General features: G+C 45.5%; 1 protein-coding gene across 3 annotated transcripts; it reads left to right on the top strand.

Annotated features, from left to right (window-relative positions):
• Positions 1 to 780: 780 nt before the first annotated feature.
• On the top strand, positions 781 to 27,920 carry DPF2 (double PHD fingers 2). Of its 3 annotated transcripts, none has more exons than XM_081842353.1 (12): positions 781 to 1,000; positions 5,206 to 5,366; positions 6,642 to 6,749; positions 8,837 to 9,000; positions 11,173 to 11,265; positions 13,043 to 13,121; positions 14,198 to 14,239; positions 19,812 to 19,949; positions 20,714 to 20,842; positions 22,191 to 22,303; positions 23,053 to 23,134; positions 24,636 to 27,920. In XM_081842353.1, exons 1-12 carry the CDS (start codon positions 969 to 971, stop codon positions 24,710 to 24,712), a joined length of 1,218 nt encoding a protein of 405 aa, XP_081698479.1. In that variant the 5' UTR covers positions 781 to 968; the 3' UTR covers positions 24,713 to 27,920. The 3 variants fall into 3 exon arrangements, with proteins under 3 accessions (XP_081698479.1, XP_081698480.1, XP_081698481.1); XM_081842355.1 differs by lacking the exon at positions 781 to 1,000 and adding an exon at positions 3,188 to 3,354; XM_081842354.1 differs by lacking the exon at positions 14,198 to 14,239 and having other exon boundaries at positions 784 to 1,000.

The raw sequence follows: 27,920 nt of genomic DNA, 5'->3' as shown, positions 1-27,920 counted from the left end.
ATTCAAAGTTCCTAGTTTCCTCTAAAAAATATGGAAACCATTGTTTCCCCCTCATAGAACCACACTTCCCAGTCCCTTAGTAGCTTCAAGTTCCCTGGATCCTTTGTAATAAGCCCCGTATTGTGTGGAACAGAACTTGAGCTTCATCCAACCCATTATTTTTTTTTGCTGTTTTGTTATGTGTTTATGATGTTGTAGGGGACTGTTTTGCAGACTGAAATATTATTAATAAATACCTTATTAATAAAGGAATCCTGGTCAACATGTCTCTCTCTCTCTCGTTTAAAATATTATTAACAAGCGTTAACGCATCAACACATAATTTTAACAAATTGACCCTTACGCCAAGGTGGGGTTTATTGTTTTTGTTTGTTGCTATGTTATGTATTTATGAGTTTATATATTTTAAATTTATCACTCTGTATTCCTCTGATGAAAGGCAGTAAAGAAATTTGATAAATACGATATGAACAAAACATTAAATGTAATTGTACAGATTAATATCTGGCCCAAGACAGCTACTATCTTGCATTTTAGTTGAATTATTTATTTTAGTTCCCTCGTCAACTAACATGGTTTTCCCGCCAAATCTTTCCAGATTCACGCATGCGTCCTCGACTGCTGACTCTTTGACCGCGAAATTTATTTCCCCTACGAGGGAGGATTTTCCCGTTGCGCCTGCGCAATATAGATAAATAGTCACCGTTGGTGGCGTCACTAGCAAGTCTTTCTTGTCTTCTCTACGCGTGCGCCTTCATGATATTTGACAGCAGGGCCGGCGGGAAGAGCGTGGGAGGATTCAGGTTTTTTTTTTTAATTACGCATGCGCGGAAGATGGTGGCAGCGGGGCGCATGCGCCATGCCGTGGAACTGAGTGAGATGCTTATGGAAGTCGCCCTGGTGAGCTCGAACGGCCGGTGGTGCATGCGCACTTAAGTACTCCGCGGCCCCAGGCGGCAGAGGGGAAGATGGCGGCGGTGGTACAGAATGTGGTGAAGCTGTGAGTGCAACTCTCGTTCTTCCCCCCCCCTTCCCCTCCCCTGTTTGGTTCTAATGGTACAGCCCGAATCTCCGAGAAATGCTCGCAGGAGGGTCGTAGGAGAGACCATTCTGTTATCGGGGTGGACTTGGGGGCGGAATAGGAGGCGAGGGGGAAGCTGTTGGCTCTTTTTATTGTTCAGGACTGAAGTTTTTATAAATAAAAAATTAAACTCCCTTTCTGTGGGTGGAGGCTGGATGAGGAGAGGGGAGAGTGCCTTCGTCTCAGAGTTTTAAAAGTGGATGGAAAAGAGGACACTTCGCCTTGAAATATCCCAAATTTTGGGTGGGGGGATTGGAATGAGAAAAATAAAAGGCTGCTCAAAAAATAAAAAAACAGAGGGAGGCGAAGTAGAGCCCCCACGGGGGAGGAGAAAAGAGCAGGACGACCCCCCCCCACTTTCCATAAAGTCCCAAAAGAAAATGGGGAATGATGAGAAAAATGGCCCTTCTACCTCATGCCCCCCCGTGGAGCTCTGAAAGAGGCCGGGAGAAAGACAGCCTCCTTCCCTTGAAACAGTAATTGTGAAAGATAAACGGGGTGTGGGGAAAAGGGGGAAATACCCATTCAGGAAAACAGATACAATTTGTTTCTTCAGAGGGGGGAATACACCAGGTGGTCCCTCAAAAAAGTGTGTGTAGGGTGGAGGTGGAGTGGATTTTTAAGAGGAGTGTGTGTCAAGAGAGACTATCTTATACCCCTAAAAAAAGTCTTAAACGGAGTGTGGGGGGGGGGAGCAGGAAAAAAATCACTCTTGAAAAGTAGGATTCCAGTCATGGGGGTAAGAATGAGTTTCTCCCCACTTTCTATCGGAACCCAGAAGAAAATTGAGGCAGGGGAGTGAAATGGATTTAAGACGAGAACGTAATATATAGATCTACCACCCACTCAATTCAGATCTCCAGAAATAAAACGTGATGGGGGCACAATTAAAACACAACACAGCCACCTTCTCTTCCTCTTCTTTATATGGGAGATGAAGGGCGGCAAGAGATTCTGGCTAGCAAAGAGGTAGGGTGGCTAGAGAAGCTAGGGCTAGGGATGGGCAACCTGTGACCCTGCTGGACTACGACTCCCATCATCCCTGACCATGCTTGGCTGGGGCTGATGTGTCCGATAACATCTGGAGGGCAAAAGGTACCTCGTCCTTGTGCTAGAGAAAAACAGATTCCCCCCCATGCAATGTCAGGGGCAAGTTCCAGGGGGTGGAATAACAAGTGAAGAGATGAAAGTTGCTTGCCCAGTAGGAGGAGAGGCTGGAGTGAAGAGCACAAAGACCCACCTTCTTGCAAGAGTTTAAAAGAAGTTTTCAGGTAGGGGAGAGAATGATTTGAATTCCTGCCCCAAAGAGGCAGGATGGAAAGAGGAACTATGACCCATAATGGTCAGGACTCCTAATGGGAGGTGGGCAGAAGTGCAAATCGATGGATCATTGCTCCATTGCTCTCGAATGGAGAAAAAGTGATGGGCCTGCTTTCCACATAAGAAAAGCTAAGCTTCTGAGCTGGTGTAGAATTTTAAGATGGCAACTACAGTACGTGGCTGGTATTGGATATCAAGAAGTAATGGATGTAGGGTGGACCCAGGTTCCAGGTGTGGTGCCTTCTGGATGTTGCTCTGGACTCCAGCTCTCATCAGCCCCAGCCAGCATAGCCAATGGTCAGGGATGGTAGGAATTGTCCCCAGAGGGGCACCATGTTGGCAACCCCTGGCATACGGTATGTTGGTACCTGAAGATTCTATATGATACATCCTTGCAATTATGTTGTTGTTGGCATCCATCTATCTTGAGAGACAAAGGAGTGCGCCTCTGAGAATAAAGTCAGACTGCTGCATTGGCAGCACCAAAGTTACCTCTCTCAGCGCTAGCCTGGGCAGTGTGTATGGAGGTCCTGGGCTGCCCAGATGACAATCCTCCCCCCTCCTTGGCCTCACTGATGTGGTCCAAAGGAAAGCAGAGCAATTTTTTTGGCCCTAGCTTGGCTGCAGGAGCTGCTGAAATGAGGCATAGAAAGTGCCCTCCAACAGTCTTAGGGACTCCACTGTGGATTTGTGTAGGGTTTACTCCTTAGCTCTTTTCTTCTGAAGATATCCCGCAAGGCAGTGGAGGTTTTGGATCAGAGTTTTCCTTCTCCTAGGTGGGCTACCTTTCCAGGTTGATGAGCCACAACTGCTCCTCACTTACCTCTGCAGCTCCTGCAGAAACCACCTTCTTGACCATTGGGCCCACTATTGGTCTTCTTGACTCAATCTGCCAGAGCCTGTCTTCGCATGCAGGGGATGTTCCCATCGGCTACCCTCACATAGTTCAGCTGGTCAGTCGAAGCTGTTTCCCGGGTTGTGGCAATTTTCTGTCCTGATTTGCATCCTCTGAATTTCACATAGCTGCTTCAACTGATAATAGAGCACCAAGAGGATTATAAAACATTGTAAACAAGGTGGACTTGCAATTTAATTACCTAATTTTCTCTTTCATCCCTCCACTCCCCCCAACAAGCTTTTTTTCCTCCGGCAGCAAAGATATTAAATTCTTTTCCCCCAAAGCAAGCTGATGCCCACCAGTTTCTATTCCCTTCCCTCAGCTACTTTATGTGGCGAGATTGAAACACTAAAATTACTGTAATTATAGGCTGCTCAATTAAGGAAACTTCATTGCTGCCACACCACAGATTTTTAAAGAACAAGAATATAAATGCAAGCGATGTATTTTTTTCCTCCCTTTCCGCTTCACTCTGAGAACTCTCCATCTGAGTCTTCACTAATGGGATTATTGAATAGAATTGGGCATTTTCCTTCTTCTGTGATTGTAATAGATTGAAAATGAGATGTGGTAATATAAAAAGCTATCTCTACAGATGCCTCTCGTTTTTGTTCCAGGAAGGGAAGCTTAAAACCAGTTTTGTAATCAGAATTTTGATCCTGACACCTTAAAATTAAAGTACAGTGGTACCTCGGGTTACATACGCTTCAGGTTACAGACTCTGCTAACCCAGAAATAGTACCTTGGGTTAAGAACTTTGCTTCAGGATGAGAACAGAAATCGCACGGCGGTGGCGGGAGGCCTCATTAGCTAAAGTGGTGCTTCAGGTTAAGAACAGTTTCAGGTTAAGAACAGACCTCCGGAACGAATTAAGTTCTTAACCCGAGGTACCACTGTACTTTCTGCACCCCAGTTCAACATCGTTGCAATTATTAGCTGTGGGAAGGTCCAGCTTCCTAGATTTCTCTTTGTGTGATGTAGTCAATCAGTTGGTAGAGCATGAGACTCTTAATCTCAGGGTTGTGGGTCCGAGCCCCACCTTGGGTGAAAGATTCCTGCATTGCAAGGGGCTGGGCTAGATGACTCCTGGGGTCACTTCCAATTCTACAATTCTATAGTTCTGTGAACCTAGACTCTTGGTGAACTATCTAGTTGGGAAAGACTTCCTCTAATACAGGAGTAGGCAGAAGGTATAGTTGGATGCACTGGTAGATTTTGAGGTGATCTGCACTGGTAGATCTTGAGGCAAGTGTTTCTGACGCCCAAGGATTTAGCAATAGCAACGCAAAAAAAGTTTCCCCACAATTAGATTGAGGACATGAAGAAAGCTTGAGTGAAAACCATAACAACATAAAAATAGCTTGGATGCTGGATCACACTAAAGGCCCATCTAGTCCAGCATCGTGTTCTCACAGCGGCAAACCAGATGCATATGGGAAGCCTGCGAGCTGAGTATTCAGAGGTAGAACGCCTCTGACAGTGGAAGAAGAACATAGCCAACATGGTTAGTTACTGCTGATAGCCTTATATTCCATAAATTGGTCTAATTTTGTAAAGTCATCCATATTAGTGGCAGCAAATTCCATCGGTTAGCTAAGTGGTGTGCAAAGAAGTACTGTCTTGCATCCGTCTTGAGTCTTCCCACATTCAGCTTCATTGGGAAACAGTGTTTTTACTTACGTTCCTCTCATCAGTTTTATCCTCTTTTAAATTCGCCCAGGAGTGGATCAGTTCTGGTCCGGAAAGCAAATTTATGGGCTGAGCATATGTTCAAGAGGCACCTTGCTCCTTAATTGCAAATGGCTGGTTTGTGCATCCTGAGGTCCTTTAAGAACAAAGTGGATCTATCAAGCCTGAAGTTGGCACACCCATGTTCTAACGCATTCTTGCTTTTGTCTCCCACCAGCCTTGGCGAACAATATTATAAGGACGCGATGGAGCAGTGCCACAACTACAATGCCCGGCTGTGTGCTGAGAGAAGTGTCCGATTGCCATTTCTGGACTCGCAGACTGGAGTGGCGCAGAGTAATTGCTACATCTGGATGGAGAAGCGGCACAGGGGGCCAGGTGGGATACACATAGGAAGTTGTGAAAACTTGAAGTTTAGGGGCACTGAGTTTTTCTTATTTGGACTTCCTGTTTGCACTTTGCCGCTTTCAGGTCCAAATTTAAATTCAAGTTCAAAGTCCCGATCAAAGCGTCAAGTTCAAATTCCAAGTCCAATTTTAGTAGGTCTTATGCTTTGATCTTTTCCGAATTTTCAAATTCTTATTCACGGATAGCTGTTTTAATCCGTCGTTTCACAGGAAAAAGGCCAGTGCTCTCCGGTAACTGCTGCGCAGCTTCCCTCCGCAGAGGTAGCGATCGACTCCAGCACAGCGCTGCACCCCCGCTCCGCTCCGGAGCTCTTTTCAGAGCTCCTCTGACAGTTTGGGGGGGCGCAAAAACGTGCCCACTGAGTCCCACGGCCCCAGGCTTCTCCCGCCTGTGGGTTTTTTAAGGGTCCTCCGCTTCGCTGTAGCGGTGGACCCGGTTTCTGCGGAGTTTCTCCCTCTGTTTCAGAGGGAATCCGCCATTACCGATGGCGCCGCCTCCGGAAGTCTGCAGTTTGTAACACTTTGGGGTCCGGCAGCGATTTTGCTTGTTTTTGATAAGGCACTGCACCTGTTCTTTGACAGCTCACCTGAGAAGTGGGTGGGTGGGGAGAGGTAGGTCTCTTCTTTTTCCTTCATGGAAATATCTTTACTCATTTCAGGGGGCCTATCTGCATACACTGCATTTATTGTCCTTTATTTATTGGCCCATATCAACTGTGCGGATTAGTGGCAGACTAGGATGGACGTGGGTGACGCTGTGGTCTAAACCACAGAGCCTAGGACTTGTCGATCAGAAGGTCAGCGGTTTGAATCCCTGCAACGGGGTGAGCTCCTGTTGCTCGGTCCCTGCTCCTGCCAACCTAGCAGTTCGAAAGCACATCAAAGTACAAGTAGATAAATAGGTACTGCTCCGGCGGGAAGGTAAACGGCGTTTCCGTGTGCTGCTCTGGTTCGCCAGAAGTGGCTTCGTCATGCTGGCCACATGACCCAGAAGCTGTACACCGGCTCCCTCGACCAATAAAGCGAGATGAGCGCCACAACCCCAGAGTCGTCCACGACTGGACCTAATGGTCAGGGGTCCCTTTAGCTTTACCTAGGATGGATTGTAAGGAGTGGATATGTTCATTCCTGAAGTGAGGGTTGTTGGGGAAGTGCTCAAGGCTAGAGCTTTGAAAAGTCTGCATTGAACTGATAATCTTACTCTTTTTCTTCCTTTTCTGTCCTGGTTTGCTTTTTTTATCGGAAGGTTTGGCATCTGGCCAGCTCTATTCCTACCCGGCTCGGCGCTGGCGGAAAAAACGTCGCGCTCATCCTCCTGAGGATCCAAGGCTTTCCTTCCCTTCCATTAAACCAGGTACATATTTTCCTTTCTCTCTGAGCTGCTGCTGGGACTTCACTTGGGATCAAATTAGTTTTTCCTAGGGATTGGGGATGGGTTTGTACATCATAGCAAGTTGATTAGAGAGAACCTCTTCTGCCAGGGAGAGTTGCATCACCGACACAACTGTGCTTTCAGGAGCATCATTATCAGCATCTCTAACCTTCCAGGTAAATTCCTGTTTTGATTTTAGTAACCCTTGGAAGTCTTTGAGCCCTATATTATTCAAAGGCTACCCCTTTCCCCATTTATCCCATCACATCTCTAATGCAGGGGTGGCTAACGAGTGGCCCACCAGAGCTTGTGGAATTAAACCTTTCATCAGCCCCAGTCAGCATAGCCAATGGCCACAGATGATGGAAGCTGTAGTTCAGTGACATCTGGAGGACCACAGGGTACCCACTGCTGTTCTATTACCACATGAGAACTTATTAAAGTCTTGATATACTGTCTTGATGAGCTGTTTTGGCTTGCATTCTGTTGTTGGACTCCAACATTTCTCAGCTCCATTCAGCATAGCCAATGGTCAGGGGTGATGGGAATTATAGTTCGGGAACACCTGAAGGGCCACAAGTTCCACATCCCAAATCAAGGCAAACCTTAAAGTTATCTTAATGGGTCAGGAATAAGAATTGCAATTACACTCCTGACATGCTGACTTTTCACGAGATTCACACTTGGTAGCACATTTACATTGGATTTTAGATTTCTCCAGGAATGCTCACATTTTGGCAAAACACAGGGGAAGATGAAATTTGTCCTAAGCTGGTAGGCAGAGCAATGGAGCCTCTTCAGCTTGGGAATTTCTTCCCTTCCCTTTCTTTTGCTGTGGCTGGTTCCAAGATTCCACAGCTGGAGGGCCACCGGTGATAACAGTTGCTTGTATTGGCTGTTAAGGTTTCTGCTTGGGCCAAGTATCTTGTAGCCAGGGCCAGATGAAATAGGAGGGCCTTTACATGCATGAATCAAGGTTTTTGTCATGCATGAATCAAGGTTTTTGTCTGGCCTTGCTGGCCGAGCCAGAAATTGTAGTTGCTGCCACCCCACCAAAAGCTGGCCTGAGGTTGTTGGGGATGGGATGAGAGACTGAGCATTTGGCGGCCACTTTCCAAAAGTGCACAGAGTGCCTTTGAGCAGCAGAGCCCAATACTCCACACTCTGCCCCATCCTTTCCAATGCATATGTGCACAGTTCTGACTAGTCGGACCAATGGGATCACTTGGTAACAACCTTAATACTATACCCTTTGATCTTCATGAAAAAGACACACCAATCACATAGCCTGATTCTATGTGAGCCATCCACATAGTGAGTTGTGTCCTCTCATTTGCCTAAGGGGTGGTGGTAGCAATGGCATGCCTTCACTCAAATGTGTTCTTTCATCTCTCTGCCTTTTGCTTGTTATTCTTTCTCTTAGTTGCCTTAAAAAACCCCTCTGTATCCACTTTCTCCCTGCCATGCATAATTTTATATTTTTCTACCATGTTGCCTTTTATTCACCTTATTGGTCAACTAAAGAGCCCGAAATGTTGCAACCTTTCCTCACAGGGGAGGTGTTTAAAAGGCTTTGTTCCACAGTGGGCTCTGCTTCCTTAACTGTGGTTCACAATACCTCCTCCAGTGCGTTCTTTCCTTCCACCATGTATTGGAGCCTCCAGTCCTTCTCCTTTGGTGACGTGGGTGGCAGTTTTAGCAACGACCAGCAGAGGCCCTTGGTTGGCTCCTGGTTTGGAGAGTTCCCTACCTGGTGAGATCGAGAGTGTCTTGCTCCTTACTGACTTCCCGGAGAAATTTAAAGTCGTTCCTGTTTACCCAAGCATTTGATGGCTGACAGATACTGACCATGGCAACCTTGAAATTAGGTACTGTGAGCATATGTGATTGCATTAAAATGTCTTTAGATGTTTTAAAATTGTTTTAAACGTGTTCTTTTATTTTAAATAGTATAGTTTAAACATTTGGTGTTTATCACCCTGGGCTTCTCTGGGAGGAGGGGCAGGATACAAATTTAAGTACATAACCAAAAAATTACACAGCCAACCCTCTGGATGTTACTTCTGTAGACACTGAGCAGACCCTAAAGAAAGAGGGTTTGATCTCTCAGGATGGCAGCAGCCTGGAGGCCCTTTTGAGGACGGACTCTCTTGAGAAGCGCAGTCTGCCCGATCCCCGTACTGACGAAGACAGCCTCGGCGAGTTTCCTGTTGCCAATAGTCGCGCGCGGAAGGTAATGGCAGGCAGAGGGTAGCATTGACTCTGTTTCGAAAGGGGGCTCCATGGTAACATATGAATGGCTCCTCGCATCTTCTTCCTACCTCTCCTCTGCTGTCCTTGCCTTTAACTACAGAATGGATAGAAATCTTGCACCATGGAGACCTAGTTTTTGTACCCACAAAAACAGAAGTTTGCTACATGAATAAATTGTTCAGATTTTTTAAAAAAGTGCACAAACGGTTGCTGAGGTTTGAGCACTTAAATCCAGTTTACACCAGAACAAGGAGCTGTGTGGAGCTTTAGGCTTCTAGCCCATGACTTCTGGAAGTACTGCTGATCCCACCACCCCTTGCTGTTTCACCAGCTTCTCCCCTCAGAGTAAGGGCTCAAAACCTGCTTCAAATGCAGAAGAGGGAGAGAGCTGAGAGCCTCTTTTTTGCGTCTGTGTAGTAGCTGAGGAGTGCACAGCCGTACCCCTGCTGGTAGTGTCCTTTCAGCTTGTCAGACTGCTTCTGTCTCAAAGATCCTCATTGCCAGAAAAATCATTTCATGGACCAGTGTTTTGTTCCACTGTGGTGCTAGGCATGCTTCTCTCAGCCCAGCCCAAGGTCTCTTCTGTTGTTCCCCTGCTCCAGTTTCTTCAGCTTTATTTGTTCCCAATTCCACCCTTTTACTACAAACTATTGGTTTGGATTGCAAGAGCTTCCTTTAAATTTTTTTTTTAAAAAATGAACCAGAGTGGAATTTAGTGTGAAATGAAAGCCAGTCTATTTTGCAAAAACCATGCTGGGATGGGGGTGGGGGGTGAAGCGAACAGGGAGGAGGTGGTGGTGCAATGACACTTTCTGGTTTTCATCAAGTTTTTTTGGCTTGGTGAGATACTGAATGTCATAATACACACTGGCTGCTTCCCAGGATCAACTCTAATAGCCTAGTAAGGCAGCTGAAGACGGAATGCTGTAGCTTGTCTTCCAGCATCCAGGAAGACAGGATGTGTGTGTGAGAGAGCAATAGAGAAAAGAGAGAAAGAGCACTTACTGATTTTGAAATGTGGGCATGAAATGCACTTTTTTGAGCCCATGCGTTTTCATAGAATCAAAGAACTGTAGAATTGGAAGGGACCCCCAAGGATCATCTAGTACAACCCCATGCAATGCAGGAATCACTGCTAAAGAATCCCTGACAGAGAGGTAGAATATAAATGTAGTGACAAATAAAATTATATATGACATGAAGAAAGCAGATATAGAAGACTTTCTCTTGTTAACACCATGACCCAGGGTCATCTGATAAAGCTGAAAGGTAGAATTGCAGAGTTGGAAGGGACCCTGATGGATCATCTAGTCCAACCCCCTGCAGTGCAGGAGTATACAGCAGCTGCATACGGGGATCGAACCTACAACCTTGGTGTTAACAGCTCCATGCTCTAACCAACTGGAAGATTCAGGACAGAGAGCAGGAAGTATTTATTTACAGAAAGCCTATGAAATCTGCCTCTGCAAGATGAGTAGGTGGCCCTAAATGGATAGTTTAGGAGATTCAACAAATTACTAAAAGATGAGGCTGTCAGTAACTACTAGTCATGATGGCTGTATGTCTAGATGATGAAGGGAAGCCCTACAGCTGTTGTTGGACTACAGCTCCCATAATCTTCCTTGTTCGAGGCTCATCTGAGTTGTAGTCCAGTGACATTTGAAGGACCACAGGTTTTCAGTCACTGGTTAGGCTCAGAGGTACCATGCCTCTTGGGTATCGTGTGCTGGGGAACAACAGTAAGAGTCCATGCCCAGCTTCTCAGTTCCCCATAGGTATCTGGTTGAAACAATGTGCTGGACTACATAGGGCACAGGTGAACCTTTGGCCCTCCAGATGTTGCTGAAATATAACTCATGGGGATGATGAGAGTTGTAGTTCAGCAACATCTGGAGGGCCAGAGGTTCCCCACATCTGGGAATAGGCTTTTGCTCTGATCCAACAGGGCTTCTCTTATGTCCTTAAGACAGTTTTTAATGTTACCTGAAAGCTCTGAAGTGAAAATGAAACTATTAGGTGGTCATTGCCATTGGTCTAACTAGAATGCATTTGAGGGGATGCTTCTTAGCCAGACTTCCAAGTCTTCTGTCCGCCCCCTTGTCTTTTTGAATCTCTTTGTTTTCTCTACAGTAGTCTTGCTTCTCTGTTCTAGCGGATCCTGGAACCTGACGATTTCTTGGATGATCTAGATGATGAGGACTATGAAGAAGACACGCCAAAACGCCGAGGCAAAGGCAAGGCGAAGGTACAGCTCACATACTGGGGCTTAGTAATGCTTGCTCAGTCTTGACTCAGCGTGCGCTTTGAGTCTGCATGGAGTGGAAAGGAGCACTGGGGCTCTATGGCAGTGGCAGGCAAGGAAATTCTATGGATGTCCCAAAATATGTTGGGTGCTGGAAAGGAATGAACACTCTATGGTTGTAGAGACTAGTGAGAATGGGATGGGGAAAACATGTGGTCTTCCAGATGTCTTTGTACTACGGTATCCATCATCCCATCCTTTCTGTGGCTGATGGGAACTGAAGTCCAGCAACATCTGGGAGGCCACAGCTTCTCCATCCCTGTCCAAGTATTTCTCAGTCTGCCTTTCTGTAGTTTTAAAAACCTTGTTGTCCCTGGGAAAAACATGCATGAACACTCTTTCCTGCCTCCAAGCCCCAAGGCTAAAAAGTTTAAATTGATATAACACCATAAACACAAGGTAATTGTAAGTACTAAAGAAAGGGATGATTTATCCTTGCAGGGGAAGGGGGGATTCTGGGGCTATAATTGCTTGGCACAGTATTGGTTGTCATATGAATAATAATGAAATGGAAGAAGAAATTTGAAAAAAAATCATTCAAAGCATGTGCCACTGTGGGGCAGTAGTGGATTGTCTTTTAAAATATTGCCAGCTGAGCTCATCGACTCTGCAGCACTTCATTAGTATGACTCCCTCTGCTTGGCTTTTTGATTTACTGAACTAACTGTCCTACCCTATTCTAGTGGTGAAAACATACTGAAAGACAAACAAAACAGTTTTAAAAGTTAAGACTTCAGCCCTGAAAATGTCAATTGCAACTGTTCCCTTAAAGCATCTTGGTGATGGCTGTGTTACTTGAGAAAGAGAATATGTGTGATTTTTTTCTCCTCTGAAGGTCATTGTATGTAAATAATGGAGCATCACATAAATGCATGGTGCACACCATGGCTGCAGTCTAGAGAAAACATTTAGCCGTTGTGGTGGGAAAGACATAAGTTTTTCTTCATGACGGATCTAAAGTTGAGCTGTTGGGGGTGGGGGAAGAGTTCAGTGTGGCACCTGTGATTATCTCCTGTCTCATAGATCTAAATAATGGTGGGGTCACTGTCTTCAGATCATACTATAATACTGTTCTTAGCCATGGATAAATCAGTTAATTTAATAGTCTCATAAAGGGCTTGAAAGTGTTTTTGAATTCCCTGGACCCACAAGAACTCCTGTCTAGCAGGAGTACTAGTAGTTGTTATTATTCCTTGCTAGATTATATGTTCATTGGTCTTCCCGCAGCGTGGTGCCCTCCAGATATTCTGGACTATATTTTCTATCACACCCGGCATTCCCCCAATGTACACTCTCTAGATGTTGTAGACTACAACTCCCAACACCCATTGGGAGTTTCAGTCCAGGATATGTGGTCTGAAGGGTGCTAGGTTGGGGAAGGCTGGCATACACCACCTAGCCTGTATCATGTCTCCCAGTGTGGCCAGGCACCTCTCTCTCTCTCTCTTTCTCTCTCTCTCTCTCTTTCTCTCCTCCAACCCCCAGCAACTGGCATTACTCAGATCCTTTTATGAATAACAGCTCATTTGCCATGAATTTGTTTATTCCCCTTGCTTCACCCTGTGGCACTGAATCTGCTTAACTTTCCTGCAGGCCTCCTTAACAGCTACTTGATTTGTTTCAGCTCCACTTTATGTCACCTCAAGGTTTTTTCGGTGAGGGGTTGTTGGGTGAGGCATTTTTTCCCTTGCTCATGACATCCTCCTCTCTGGCTTCCTAGGGCAAAGGAGTTGGGAGTGCCCGGAAAAAGCTGGATGCAGCCATTTTGGAAGACCGAGACAAACCGTATGCCTGTGACAGTGAGTAAGAAGGCGAGCCGTGCTGTGGGACACAGCTGTCGTGAGCAGAACACCTTTGCTTTTCCTAGATAGGAGGACGGTGTGGTGGGGAGGGTGGGGGAACGGAGGATGGAGAGGTCAAAGCTTCTTTGAAAGAGGGGCTGCGGAAGCTACTTGTCCTTGGTCCCTTGCTTTTTAATTGAGCTTCTTGGAGGCTATAACATTACTTGTCTAGTTTGGGAGCATTGGAGGTCTGGCACTATCTGGAGTCTCCTGTGGGTATGGGCAGTTGCTTCGATGAGATCTTAGGCTGATAAAATGATGCCTTTTATTTGCCCGGTGTGCAAATTTTCCTGTTTCACAGAGCGCTTTATTCTGGCTTGTGAAGAGTTCTGTGAAAGTGCACAAAATTACATACTTCTGCACCAGCTCAAGTCGGTCCAATAGGAGATAACTTTACCAATGTTCTCATCTCCTTTGGGACAGACTTGGCAGACTAACCCAGTCTTGTCCATGCAGGGTCTTAGCCTTGCCACCATTGGTCCTCTAAAATGGAGACATTGGGGATTGAGCCAGGGCTTCATGGATGCAAAGCAGGTGCTCAGCCATGGTGCTCCAGCCCTGCCTTCCTCTGGCATATCCCAAGACGTGTATAGACCTTGGTATCGCTTTACCAGTCCATTGGGGGCTGTGTTTGTGTGCAGACACCCAAGCTATGTGACCAGCCCTGCTGCGTGTGGCTGCCTTTGCCAGTTCCATATTGCATGACTTTTCTGTTCTTTAGAGCTGCTCCCTGTGTGCCAATCTGGAAATGAACGCCCGTGCAAACCTGGTTATTAACGTAAAAGGTGGGGGGCAATTGGCCAGAATTTTCAAAATTGCAAACAATGAGTTTTTGAAATTACTTTTCTTTCTCTTCTCCTTTTACTGTCCTGTAAGAATTTTATACTCCCCCTTTTTACTTTAAAATAACACCAGTAAGCATTTTTCTTTTCTCCCTTTTAATCGTTGTATATAGCTTTACTGTGTGCATGTTATGTGTGTGACCTATAGAGTGTTTTCACCTTTTCTCTCATTATTCTCTTTCTGTATTTCAGATAGTTACAAACAAAAGCATACCTCGAAACCTCCTGACCGAGGTAGTCCATTCTCTCTGTCTTGCTATTTATTTCCTCCTGACTTTGTTCTTCTGAAATGTTAGTTTTAAAAACTCTTCTTTTTTAAAAAAGCAGGTCTTTTGATGCAGGGCACAAAAAACCCCTTCCCTCATATGATAATGCAGTTCAGGTTTTTATTTAGTGTGTGTGACCTAATAGGGTTAGCACCCAGCTTTTTGGCCCGATTCTCTCCAAGTTGCTGTGGGAAAGGTGATAAATTTTTGTCCAGAAATTTGGATAAATACATATCTCCCTCAGTGGCTCATAGCAATTAAAATTCAATAAGCATTGTTACTGTAAGGTGCTGTGCATTGAGTTGGGAAGAAAGTACATAAGGATGTTTTGCAGTAGATTGGCAAGGGATTCTGACTCCCTATTGTCTAGCAGTAACAAATGAAAAAGCTTTCCCCTCCCTTCCAGCCCCAAATTAGGTTGCTGAAAAAGAAATGGGGAGCAGATTTTTATATCAATGGACTTGTGAGCTTCACTGTGCTACTAACCACACATTCCTGGACTCATCATGTGCTCATAAGTGGCACCTTGTTCTTTAAATCTTGAGAGTGCGTCTGCCCAGCTACTGTGCAGGTGCTCTGATTGGTGGACCTAGTAAAACCACCACCACCATCACCAAGTATATTCCTCAAGCCTGACTGCTCACCCCTGGCATACATGAACAAAAATAAATCTGTCTTTGCACTCAGGCTTATTTAATAGCACAATCCTGTCTATGTCCACTTAGAAGCAAGACCAGTTGAATTCATTACGACTTCCTCTTAGAGAAGTAGGGTTAGGATTGTGCCTGAAAGGAGAAGAGACACAAGGGGAAATGGGTAGAAGGGAGATGGATTTGCCTGACCTAGAATGAAGTGGTGAGTTGCTACCAGGCATTTAAATTCTTGTGGGACTGGGATGATGTTCCCTGCCTGGTATTTTTACTGAAAAGGAAGTGATGCAGTTATCTTAGGCTGGTGATGGGCCAGGATGTCCTTTGTCTTTGCCCTTGTAGTCATTTCAGATGTTTGGAGGTGGGAAGCAAGTGTCTTGAAACTGTTTCTTCTCTGGTGGATCTTCTCTTTGTCTGATCCCCTTCTTGGAAAAGTGGGGGGAGACTTCCACATGGTCTTGATCTCTGGCTAGTGACAGAGGCTAGAGTGGCCTTCTCTTCACTCCTGCAGCTGCAGAAATTTGTCCTTTGGTTCTGACCCAGAGGTCGGAAAGAGAGGTGGCTTTTTTTTTGTTTTTTTACTCTCAGTATGTGACTTTGAGTTCTTGCTTCCTGTTGTTCCCAGGGCAACAGGATCTGCCACACCAGGAGTATAGCCTTAAAGGCCACAAAAATTAGTAGCTCACAAATACTCACACATGCCCATGGTTCTTATTTCTGGCCTGAAAGGGTAGGTGGGTAGAAATAAGAGCCTTTTTTGTAAACTTGGCATGTTCTGATTTGCCCTGGGTGATCGGGCTATTTACAACTTTGCACTGCAGGAGGTTAAGTGCTGCAGAGTTGTGTCTAATATCTAGTTTCCTTGAGAAGATGCTGGATTTTGCTTGGGGGAATGGATGTTGGCTAGTGAAACTGTTGTGTATTTTTGCTTTCTCCTGTGACTTCTAGTTTGACTCGCTTGCATGAGTCACTCGGCAGTTTTGGAACTGCAGACCACCTTTTTGTGGTCTTTGCTTGCAGCACTCTGTCGTTGATCTGCAAGGGCTTTGGTGTATAGCAGGGATGAGGAACCTCTGGTCCTCAATATGGGTTGGGCTCCAACTCCCATCTGTCCCAGCCAGCATGGTCAGTGGTGATGGGAGTTGGAGTCCAGCAACATCTGGAGGTCCCCTCTCTCTGGCACATAGGCTGAGTTCTTCCTATCCTGGATAGCTGTTGAATATTATCCTCCACCCTACCTAGCTAGATGTGCTAGGCAGCCAAGTTATTCCTTCCAGAGCTAGATAATGTATTAACACAGTCCCAGGGTCCAAAAGGCCTTGGAATTTTATAAGCTCTGTTAATGATAGGCTAAGCCCTGAGTCTTCAGTTTTCTCTGCCCTTTGGACTCTTGCTCCTTCTTATAGCCACTTGAACCAAGGGCCAACGCCACCTTTGGCCACAGCCTCAACCAGTTATGTTTCAGTTTAATGTTTCATTCTTTTAAAAGCATTTAAGCATCATGGGAAAAGGTACCTCAAGTATTATTGCAGGCTTCTGAGAATGAATTTATATTTATATTTTGCCTTGATTTATTGTTTTTTTTAAAACTCCCAAAATAAATCTAGAGTAATTTTTGTGGTATTAAAGAAGCCTGTACCCAATAATGAGCTTTATACCATCATTTTTCCTCTAGTTGTATTTTGACACAGTGCACATACACAAAAACGTGCATGATCTACTATGTTATTCTTCTTCAGCTTTGGGTCTCTAGGTGTTGTTCGACTATTACTCCTTCCATCCCTGTGATCCTTAGATTAAGGGCAGTATAAAACAACAACAACAACAACAACAACAACAACAACAACAACAACAACAACACTGGGACAACAACAACAACAACAACACTGGGACCTGTAACTGTTCTCATAGAATTGTAGAGTGGGAAGGGACCCCAAGGGGGTTTTACCACCTCCCAAGGGAGTCTGTTCCCCTCTCAAACAGCTCTTACTGCCAGAAAGTTCTTCCTAATGTTTAGTCACAATCTCCTTGTAATTTAAATCCATTGGTTTGATGTTCCTGAACTAAGCCCCCCCCCCAATCATCCATGGTCATTGGTCATCCTTGCTGGGGCTGATGGGAAGGCTCTTACATTTGCTTGCCTTTGATTTGTCAAGCAGTGCAGCCTGATTTTACCCCTCCCTTCCCTTGGAATTAGCCAACCAGAGGAGGAAAGGGCAGGGTGGCAACTCAAACTGCTAACCTCAGGCACAGCCCTCATGTGGCAGAGCCCTCCGAGCTTGCTGAAGAAGTTGTGGAATGGCAGGATTGTGCTATTCTGGGAATGTTTGCTCACAACTCTGAGCAGAAAAGAAACCCACAAGGGTAACCCCTGTCCCCTGGCAATCCTGCCCAGCCCTTCATTTGAAGCCTAAGGAGAGACATTTCTTTTTCTTAAAGCGCTGAAACTCAGGAGTATCCAATGAAGCCGAATATTTGAGGTTTAAGGCCAGACAAAGGAAGTCCTTCACATACATAGTTGAACTACAGAATTTGCTCCCAGCAGAGGCAGCGATGGCCACCAACTTAGGTGACTTTATAAGAGGATTAGAGAAATTCATGGAAGGTCAGACTACTAGTGGCTATTAGCCACAATGAATTGTCAGCATCCTTCGTGAGTTGAGATGCAAGCTGGCTAGCCCCTAGCTGGATCATGCCCTTCCAGCCGTGACGATCCCCCGATTTCTAGTGCGACGTAAATCAGCGACTCAGACTTCAAAAGCCTGAGCACGCTATATTAGCAGAGCATACTGCGCAAACAGAACAGGCGTGAGGCTTGTGGAAACATACTAACAGCTAAAGATTTATTAAGCATAAATCAGGACAAAGAAAACATGTCGTCTCCCTTTCTTCTCCTCAGAGAGACAGTGAAAAGCAAAAGCTATACACAAACGAAAGTTCCCAGCATACTGTGCTGGGATGTAAACAGACATGTGACACGTAAGAATCCCGTGTCTCCTCCTTAAGGTGGAATGGAAATTCTCAACATGAATATGTTATCCCTCCTCTGTTGGAGGCAGTGTATGCCTTTAAATCCCATTTGCTGGGAATCATAAGGAGAACACGGGTGCACTCAGGCCCTGCTTAAAGGCTTCCCATAGGGATCTGGCTGGTCCCTGTTGGCCTGAATGGGCCTTTGGCCTGTCGCCAGGTTCTTACCTTCTTACATCTATGCAAGTCTGAAAAACTGATTTATTTTAATTTTATTGTTTTTATTAACGAAAACCGAGAGTCGGTTCTGCAAAGGAAAACATCGGAATGAAGCAAATTTGCAGAGTATATTCAGCCTTGCCTCCATTTTCTGGTGCCATGAGCAAGTGGGCTACAGGAATGAACATAGGACTTATTTATTTTTAACTGAGAATTGTTGGCTATCTCAAGTATCCCGACCCTTAATCCCAGATACGTGGGTCTGGACTGTTGGTGAGAGAAAAGCGCTCTTCTGCCCAGAAGCACGCAATGGATTATATTCATCTAAGTTCTCCTTGGAGTAGACACAATTGGAAATTAATGGCTCAGCTACTGTTGAGCATGACTGATACTGGATACAACTCACTATTTCATGAACAAGGTCCCCTTGCAGAGTGTGTGTGTGTGTGTGTGTGTGTGTGTGTGTGTGTGTGAGAGAGAGAGAGAGAGAGAGAGAGAGAAGAGCTACTTTGGAACCACAAAAGAGGACGGAGGTTGTTTTTTCTCCTGCCGCTGCTCCAAAGTGAGCTTTTTTTTGGTAAGCTATGTTGAGCCTCCTTGGAAGCAGCATGTAGCAACCACTGCCTCTGCGGAGGGAGCCTGCCAGCATAGGCTCCCTACTTAATCAGCTGTGTTTACACAGCCCTTAAGAGAGCCATTACTTTTTCCCTGCAAATTGGCTTTCCAGTCGCTGTGCAAAAGACTTGCTGGACTTAATGTGCTTTAGAAAACATTTGTCTCCCTCCCCGAAATCAGAACTTGATTAGACCTGGAGTGTTTATGGGAGATTGTGTGTTTGTGTATGTTCCCCAGCCCCAGCGGGTTTTTTTTCCAAGCAGTGCTCCTTGCTAGATATGGCTCACTTCCTTGTTTCTGTGTCTTAGGTACTTCTAAATCTGGAGCATGCTGTTTTGGTGGTTCAGCCTAGGCTGTTGAGCTGCGGGTATTAATCCCTTGCTCTCCTTTAGATATCCATAATGCAATTCTGAATCAGAGCCAGATCTTCAAACAAATTGCTCTTTTCTTTTTGCCAAGGACTTGAGGGTGGAAGGTGGAGGAATGGTGGGGTGGCATTTGGGGAAGAGTGGACTTGCAGCAAGGCTGAAGAGCTGTGTAGGGCAACTAAAAGCTGGCCACTAGAAATCTGCTCTTAGCTTTTCCCTTTCTGAAACCAGACAAACAGGGTTTCAGGTCGTTCTTTCATGAGGGCCAGAAACATGTGCTGTGCGTGTTAAGAGTCTTCGATTACTTGGAGTGCCAGACATACGCAATTGTGTACTATCCCCTTTGTTCATTGCTGTTTGGTTGGGGGGGTGTGGAGATGCTTTGAGAGCATTCTGAGTGCAGGTCGCAAAGGGTGTTACGACATGAACTTACCACTGTGTTCAGAAATCTGGTTCAGGTGCTGAGCAAAAGCAAATATTTTCCCCACCCTTGTTTTGAGATTTGTGCAGTTTCTTTTTCTGTGACAGATTGACACAGTAGCACATTGAGGGGATGGGCAGTGTGTGCTTTTTTTGGGGGGGGGGGGAAGAAGGGGATAAAGATAGGCTGAGAATGGGATAATTTCATTGCGAAGGGAAGGGGGAGGAAAGCAGCTCCTCTGGGCATGGGAAGCTCAAACCTGTGTCTTGTCTGCCTTAAAATTTTCTTCCTGTTCAGTCTGTGGGAAGCGTTACAAGAACCGTCCTGGGCTGAGTTACCATTATGCACACTCCCACCTGGCTGAGGAAGAGGGGGAAGACAAGGAAGACTCGCAGCCCCCCACGCCTGTATCACAGAGATCTGAGGAGCAGAAATGTAAGTGTCTTCTTCCTCTTTCTGGGGCTTTTCTAAACTTTAAGATCTCTTTATGTAACAGTTCTCCTCTACCCTAGCTTAAATTGGATCTCAAGATTTGTCCTGGAAAAAGGGATAGACCAAGTGCAAGTCCCACACTTAACTGTCGTGTTGTGATGTCGGGATTTATATGAGCCAATTGAAAGACTAAGGGAGTCAATTTCAGCCAGAATGGTGGCACGTGCTAGCAAGTGACCAAGCCTGTCGTGCCTTGAGCAGCTGCATGTGGAACCATCACAACCAGGACTGAAGGGCTGGACCAGGGGTCAGCAACCTTTTTCAGTCGTGGTCTGGTCCACCATCCCTCAGACCATGTGGTGGGCCGGACTATATTTTGAAGAAAAAAATGAACAAATTTCTATGCCCCACAAATAACCCAGAGATGCATTTTAAATAAAAGCACACATTCTACTCATGTAAAAACATGCTGATTCCTGGACCGTCCATGGGCCGGATTGAGAAGGCGATCCTTAGGTTGCCTACCCCTGGGCTGGACCTGCGTATGTCCGAGCCATAGGTAAGAGCCAGCTGTTCTCTTTAAGCAGGCTGTGAATACAGGGTGAGCATAAAATGATCAGGATGAGATGCTATAGCCTGTATCCTTTGAAAGAAGCTGGGCTGCAGTTTAAAAATAATAAACTCCCCCTAGGTCTGGGTAGAGTGGTGGGGGTGGGGCTCTGTTTTGACTCTGTCTTGTCATTGATTAAAACACCTTTTTCCAATAGCCAAGAAAGGTCCGGATGGCTTGGCCTTGCCCAACAATTACTGCGACTTCTGCCTTGGAGACTCCAAGATCAATAAGAAAACAGGACAACCTGAAGAGCTGGTTTCATGTTCTGACTGTGGACGATCAGGTATATGAACTGTGGGGAGCGGTAGGGCCAGATCCTGCCAAGAGCTTGGGTGCCCTGCTTAAGTTTTATGGGTTTGCTTGGCATGCCACTCCTGATCCTTCCCACCTGCACCTTCCCATGCTTGTTGGTTTTGGTCCCAAGAACAACCTTTTCAAAAAGAATCTAAACAAGAAAAATGAAGTAGGCTCAGGAGGCATGTTCTTACAGCTGCCTCCTGAAGCTGCAATATTTTTTTTAAAAAAACAAAACAGTTCTGTTGGTTTTTGTTTTTGTTTATAATAATTTTTTTTTACTGATTTTCCACATTTTTAACATCTTTACAGTAATCATTTTTCATCTCTTATTTATCAGGTTCTTTTGACCTCTCGGACTTCCCTCTGTGGGTTCTCTCCTTGTCCCATAATTAATTGCATCCTTTATGTTTTCCAAATAATTATATAAATCACAAGTAAAATGCAGTAAAATTTCACATTAAAGTATCTTCACATTCCTGTCAGTGACTTTAAAATTTTACAGTGATCTTTGAAATAAAGTAAGAATTTATTCCAGTCCTTTTTGAATACTTGATCTTCCTGGTTTCGGATCTTTCCTGTCAATTTTGCCGCCTCCGCATAGTCCATCAGTTTCGCCTGCCATTCCTCTTTCAATGGCACTTCTTTTTGCTTCCATTTCTGGGCTAGTAGTACTCTCGCTGCTGTTGTTGCATACAGAAATAATCACTTATCTTCTCTCAGTATCTCTTTACCCATAATACCTAATAAAAAGGTTTCTGGTTTTTTTTTAAAAAATTCCTTAAACATTTTCTTTAACTCATTGTAAATCATCTTCCAGAAGTCTTTATCACATAACCACCACATATGGTAAAAGGTACCCTCTATCCCCTTAAATTTCCAGCATAAATTTGAGCTCGTTTTACACATTTTTGCAATTTTACTCGGCGTCAAATACCAGCGATACATCATTTTCATAATATTTTCTTTCAACAAGTAGCATGCAGTAAATTTAATTTCTTCCTCCCATAGTTTTTCCCAATATGACATTTGAATATTATATCCAAAGTCTCTAGCCCGGTGTATTATAATAACTGCCTTAACCTCTTCATCCTTTGTATGCCATTCCAAAAGTAATTACAATATTCTGTTTGGTCTTATGTGAACATTGTGAGAATAAAATTCAGTAGCGCTTTCCCTCTTCCTGTCAAAACGCTTGCCAACCTGGTTTTCCTTGGAGAAAAGATGAGCAGCAAATGTGATGAAGAGGTGCAACGTCTTTGTTTGTTTATCCGCTTGCTGAGGTGCCCACACAACCTTCCTGTCTTAATGCCTGTCCCACTGTCTCTCCCCACCAGGGCACCCTTCATGCCTGCAGTTCACACCAGTTATGATGGCAGCGGTGAAGACCTACCGTTGGCAGTGTATTGAGTGCAAGTGCTGTAACATCTGTGGCACCTCTGAGAACGATGTGAGTACCCCTTCTTTCTCCTGCCCCTGCCCTTTGCATGACTGAATCCCTTCTCCCTGTGTCCTTTCCTCCTGAATGTCCCTCTTTATATTATATGCCTAAAAGGTCTCAACAATTTGCATCTGGAAATTTAAATGCATTACACCAATTCATGGAAAACTGTAACATTCTCATAGACACCCCCCCACCCCCAGTTACAGCCTCAGGAAGCACACTTCCAGCAGAACAAAATCCATTCATTAAAAGCCTGGTGGCAGGCGGGGTCATAGGCCAAAGTGGTTGGAGAAAACAATGTAAATTTTAACCTTTAAAAAAATTTTTTTTTACAGTAGACCGCTTTTACACGCACCCCTTGTTCCATCCTCTTTCTAGGCAAGTGACAAGTGTTTATTAGAGGTCAAGGCTACCTCCCAGCCAGGAAAAAGATTGCAAGGATAGCGCAAAGCAAAGTCAATTAGGGGCTTGGCCTGGGGGAGAGCTCTGAGGGCCAGATAGTACGATCTGGAGGGCCACATCCATTCCCCAGGCCTTTAGTTCCCCATGGTTGTCTTGAGTGCTGAAGTGTGGCAGTGGCGTGCATTCCTCTCTAAGCTCCTTGAAGCAAAGGTGGGATATAAATTGGATAGATTAAACTGCAACACCTTGATTTTTAGGGGTGCAGAGGACAGATTTTCTCCCTTTCTGAAAAGAAGTGGAATAATTTGCATTCTCCTTTGTTCTGCCTTTTCTTCCCTCCCCATCCTGCTTAGGACCAGCTGCTCTTCTGTGACGATTGTGACCGTGGCTACCATATGTACTGCCTCACTCCACCCATGTCAGAACCACCGGAAGGTGAGTACTTCTCTGCTTCCCTGTTTGCATCTTCCCACCTTTGTGTGATTTCGAGTTTCTCTTGGTTTTTGCATAGGGAATCCTGGAGGCCATAGTTCAATGATAAAGAGTGACTGCTTTGTAGACAAAAAGCCCTGGTTCAATTTCTGGTGTCTCCAGGTAGGACTGGGAGAGAGAGACCCCTGCCTGAAACCCTGGAAAGCTGCTGCCGATCAGTGTGGACATTGCTGAGCTCGGCGGATGAAGGTTCTGACTCTGTATAAGGCAGCATCGTATTTGGGGGCATAGAATAAAAGGCTGCTCTGCACAGCTTGCTCACCTGTTTTGTAATTAACTGGCCTGCAATTTAAATAGAGTAAAAGAAGAAGAAGAAAAGTTCCTTCTGGGCCTCATTCCGCTTAACAAATCAAATAGGATTTTTCTTTTTTTTAAAATGCTTTGGGATTTTAAACCTGCCTTAGCATGCCAATTATATAAAAGAAGAAAGTTTGCATGTAGCATGACATGGCAAAATGCTGGTGACTTGTAGCAGGCAGTTTGCCGACTCATTTCCTGAGCAGGCGCTGACTTGGGATTTTGAAAAGACGCTTCCAGCAACAGGCCCACAGCCAAAGGTAGCCTGTGTTAATCTTAAATCACCTGTTTAATCTTTACACCACTTCTTTTGAGTCGCAGGTCACAGCTCAGGCTTTTTCGAGGCCTAGTTGGAAAGGGCTTCCAGTCAAGGCCCACAGACTGCCTGCCTACTGTAAGACCAGGAGAAGGGGCTGTAGGTTTGGGGCAGAGCACACATTTCACACATGGAAGATTCTGGTTCTCATCCCTGACACCCCTGTTGCGGCGTCAAGTTCTGCTTGTTTACAGTGTGTGTCTAGTGTAGCTATAATGCATCCCACACACTGCAGAGAGGACAAGTCACATACCTGTAAACAAGGAGGTGAACAAAATGACACTCTGTGCACTGCTGTCTGCTGTGCTTAAGTTTAGTTTGCTTATAAGTCGCTTTTCCACTGTGACCTTGGTGGCTCACAATAAACATTAACTTCTTATTAGAACATACAACATTTGAAACAACTTTGTGTTTCAAAACATACATTAAATTCAAAAAGGGCAAAATCAGCAATTCAAAAAGCATAGAATAAATTTGATATTACGCTAAAATAACCAAGTACTTAGTGGAGACCCTTTCTCATTATGTCCCGTAGTTTACGATCAGGGAGACGGGCCCTTCTCAGAGTATCATTGAGTGAACTTTTGAAGAAAGGGTATCACTTTTGGAGTGAACAAGACTTGCTTGTGCAGCATCCCTCACCCAAATTTAACAGCAGCTCAAAGATGGGTAACCTGGCACCTCCCAGATGTTGCTGGGCTTCCACTGCAGTTCATCATAATTATTGGCCATGCTGGTTGGGGTTGTTGGGAGTTCATGTCCAACATCCCCCAGAGAGCCACTGCTGCAATAGGTGTCTTATCCCTCCCCCTGCCCTCTTTTCTGTTGCAGGAAGCTGGAGCTGTCACCTGTGTCTGGATTTGCTGAAGGAGAAAGCCTCCATCTATCAGAACCAGAACTCCTCCTGATGGGCGCTGGGGCAGCAGAGAAGAAAGGGAGCTTGAAAGAGGAACCGCCAGTTGTCCACTACCTTGCAGGGCTCTTTTTTCCCTTTCTTGGTTTAGTCTTTTTCCTATGCTGCCTCCCACTCTTGGTCAGTGTCTCCTTCACCAGTCGGATCCAGCCCCTGCCAGCTCTCTCCGTTGTCCTCTGCGCAGCGGTTTTTGGGTTTAGAACTTCTTCTTTCTCTCTCTCTCTCCCTGCTCTCCTGGGAGGGAGGATTCTCCATGCCCTTTCCTCACTTGCCTCCAGGCTGGCTGAGAAGCACCAAACAGATCATCATATCTACGGCCTTAATACTCAAGGACAAATATATATATATATATAGAAATATATTCCGACCGAACTGGGCTTGCTGGGAGGAGGCGACTCCTTCTCATCTCACTAACATTGTGCTATTGAATCAGCAGCTGATCTGCAGGCTTCTATGTCTCCGAAAGCAGAGCCAGCAATTTTAAAAACTTTTTTTTAAAAACACAAAACCACCACGAGCACTCTTGATACTACCCACAGGGCTTATAGGCTCCCTTCCAGCCCTTGACCACCTGTTCCTCCCTCTCCATAAGAAAGTGGTTTTGTCCCTTATATAATTACAAATGGATTCGGTTCTGGTCTGGAGCAGCCTCCTAGACCTGAGAGAACTCTGGGAAGGCATTGTCCAATGGAAAACCTACCTTTGGCCTTCAACAGTGTGGACCAGGACTTGGCTCAGGCAGGTGTGAAAACAAAGTCACTTCGTTTACCTCAGTCAGGGAAGATCTTTTGAGGCTTCCCCTTGTCCTGATGGAGGCTGGATCCTGACCCAAAGAACCCTCCTGTTGTTAACACAAAGCACCATTGCCTCCTTCCTTGTTTTCACACACACAAGGCTATATATATATATTTAACCAGGGGTTGTGTTGGGATGGGGGAATTGGGATTGGGGGAGCAGAGACAGGGTTCCAGCACTTTCCCCCACCTCTCTTTAGCAAGCCCTTAACCCATGGGGTGTTGACTACAGCCCCCCCCCAACAGCATTTCTGTCCCATGGTGGGTTTTAGTGTGTTTTTAATTCTCGGGGGAATGTTTCCAGTCCTGGTACCATTTTACATTTCCCCTTGTATCTTCCTCCCACCATATGGGCCTCTACAGAATATGCGAGTTGCTCAGAGGTGGTTGAATGGAGGGCTGGCAGCTCTTTCTTCCCTGGAGCAGGGCTTGTTGGCAGGAGTTGACCCTGGTCTCCCCGCTGTGCTGCGTGCCTCTCTGGGGACGTTGGCCACAGAGGTTGCCTGTGCGGGCCACTTCTTTTTTTCTTTCCCTAGCCTCACTTGATGCCTATTTGCTGAGTCCTGATTTCCCACATTATCTGCGCGTCTGCAGGTGGAGGACGAGCCCTTATACCTTTGGGCTGCTCTCCAAGGAGAAGTAAACAAGCTGGCATGCGGAAGCCTCCTCCCTTTCCAAGAACGGAAGCTCTCTTCTGCATCCATCCTGCCTTCCCCCTTGGTTGCCTTCTTCACCTCCCCACCCCCATTCTCTGGAGGAACCGGTCCTTAATAAGAAGTGACATTTTGAAAACCTTCCTTGGAAATTTCCACCTGTCTTCCCCCTAACCCCCTTTGTATGGCACCCCATTTGGGGAGGAGAGGTGTTTTTCTCTGGAATAGGGTTCTGTGTAATATACTAATGATGTGCCTGTTTTTTCTAAAAATTGACTTCATACCTACCTCCAAAGCCCCTTTCCCCAGTCATACATCCTCTTGCACTCCCCCCAAATGCATCCAGCCCTTCTCTGCCCGCATCTTTGCAGAGGCAATACATGAAGACTCAGGGGGACTGGCAAAGCAGAGGGGGCTGGTTCTTTTTAGAATAGCTTGCCTCACCGAGTTAACATCCATCCTGTGACTGGGCACTGCAGCCTCTTGCCTCACCTTTCCCTAAGGCAGGGGTGGGGAACTGATTCCCCCCAAGAGATTGTTGGGCTATGGCACCCATCATCATCTCTTGATCCACTGGCCTTGCCGGCTGCCGGAGCTGCTGGGAGTCGGACTCCACACTCCCAGCCCAAACTGCAGGAAGGGTGCCATCCTTGCCTTTGTTCTCACTACCCCGCTAGCTAAGGTGGGTCTTAGTGGGGCTGTATTTGGAAGGGGAAAGAGGCACTTGGGGAACCAAAACGGAAGCTTTCACCCACCCACCCCTGCCCTCATTCGCTATGCCCTGTGGACTAGAGGCTTTCAGGATTAAAAAGGTCCACAAAAAGTCCATTGAGTCTATAAGGGATGTCAAGAGAGGTGGAGTCATTGTGCACTTACAGCCCTGGATCCCCTTGGGGGCCGCAACCCCACACAGGGAAGCCATTTTGGTTTCTTTAACCTTGCACTTGATTTCTCTCCCATAGCTGGTTGGGATTGGGTAGGAGGGAACAGGTAGAGGCGGCCTGTTGGTGAAGGGGGGTGGGGAGGGCAAACCTTGCGTTGGGGGGAGTTGCTGTCCCAACCCCAGATGGGGGCATGTCCTCATTCAAAGCATCACACCCGTGTCTTAAAACTCACAACCCGAATAAACACCAAAATGGCTTGTTTGGACTAATTATTTTTATTGCAGTCTTTTGTCTGTGGGGGTGGGTTGAAAATAGCTTTTTTGCAGGGTTTTTTTTTTTTAATAAAAAAGCAGTGTTGCATTATGGAGATTTTATGCTCAGGTTAGATCTGTTGGTTTGAGGCAAGGGGAATTGGGAAGGGTATATAAGAACATGGTCCATGTTCTTCTTTTTTAAAAGTGGTTTTTGCTTCAGTGCTCTCTGCATCTTGGGGAGGGGTGGGCCTTGGGTTTTCAAACTCACATCCTTTCTATTCCTTGAGCACTCAGAAGCTGATCAGAATACCTCATCTCTCCCCCCTCTTTTTTGCCACAAGTTGATTCTGCAGCTCCTTGCACCTGGATTCCCTCCTGCCCAGCCATTACCAGTTTTACAATGAATTGGTGGCTATGTTTCTCCCTCTCCCCAGGCAATTAATTATGCAGATAATTTAATTTTTTAGGTTTGGAATTGGTTATGGTATGCTGAGGCTCTTCACCGCCCCCCACATTTTTTTTAAAATTGCAGCTGAAGCTAAAGTGTGTTTTACCTTTTTTGTTTTATTTTAAGGTATTGTAATAAGTATTAGCGAATAAATCATTTTTACACAGAAA

This window comes from Podarcis erhardii (assembly GCF_964252035.2).
Source record: "Podarcis erhardii genome assembly, chromosome: 15".
Taxonomy (NCBI): Eukaryota; Metazoa; Chordata; class Lepidosauria; order Squamata; family Lacertidae; genus Podarcis; species Podarcis erhardii.
Note: the sequence above shows the minus strand (reverse complement) of the source record. Positions and strands in the feature narration are given on the sequence as shown.

Coding starts and splice junctions, on each gene's coding strand:
- DPF2 (XM_081842353.1), top strand. CDS start 969: ATGGCGGCGGTGGTACAGAATGTGGTGAAGCT. Junction 1,001..5,205: donor GTACAGAATGTGGTGAAGCT/GTGAGTGCAACT, acceptor GTCTCCCACCAG/CCTTGGCGAACAATATTATA. Junction 22,304..23,052: donor GTGGCACCTCTGAGAACGAT/GTGAGTACCCCT, acceptor CATCCTGCTTAG/GACCAGCTGCTCTTCTGTGA.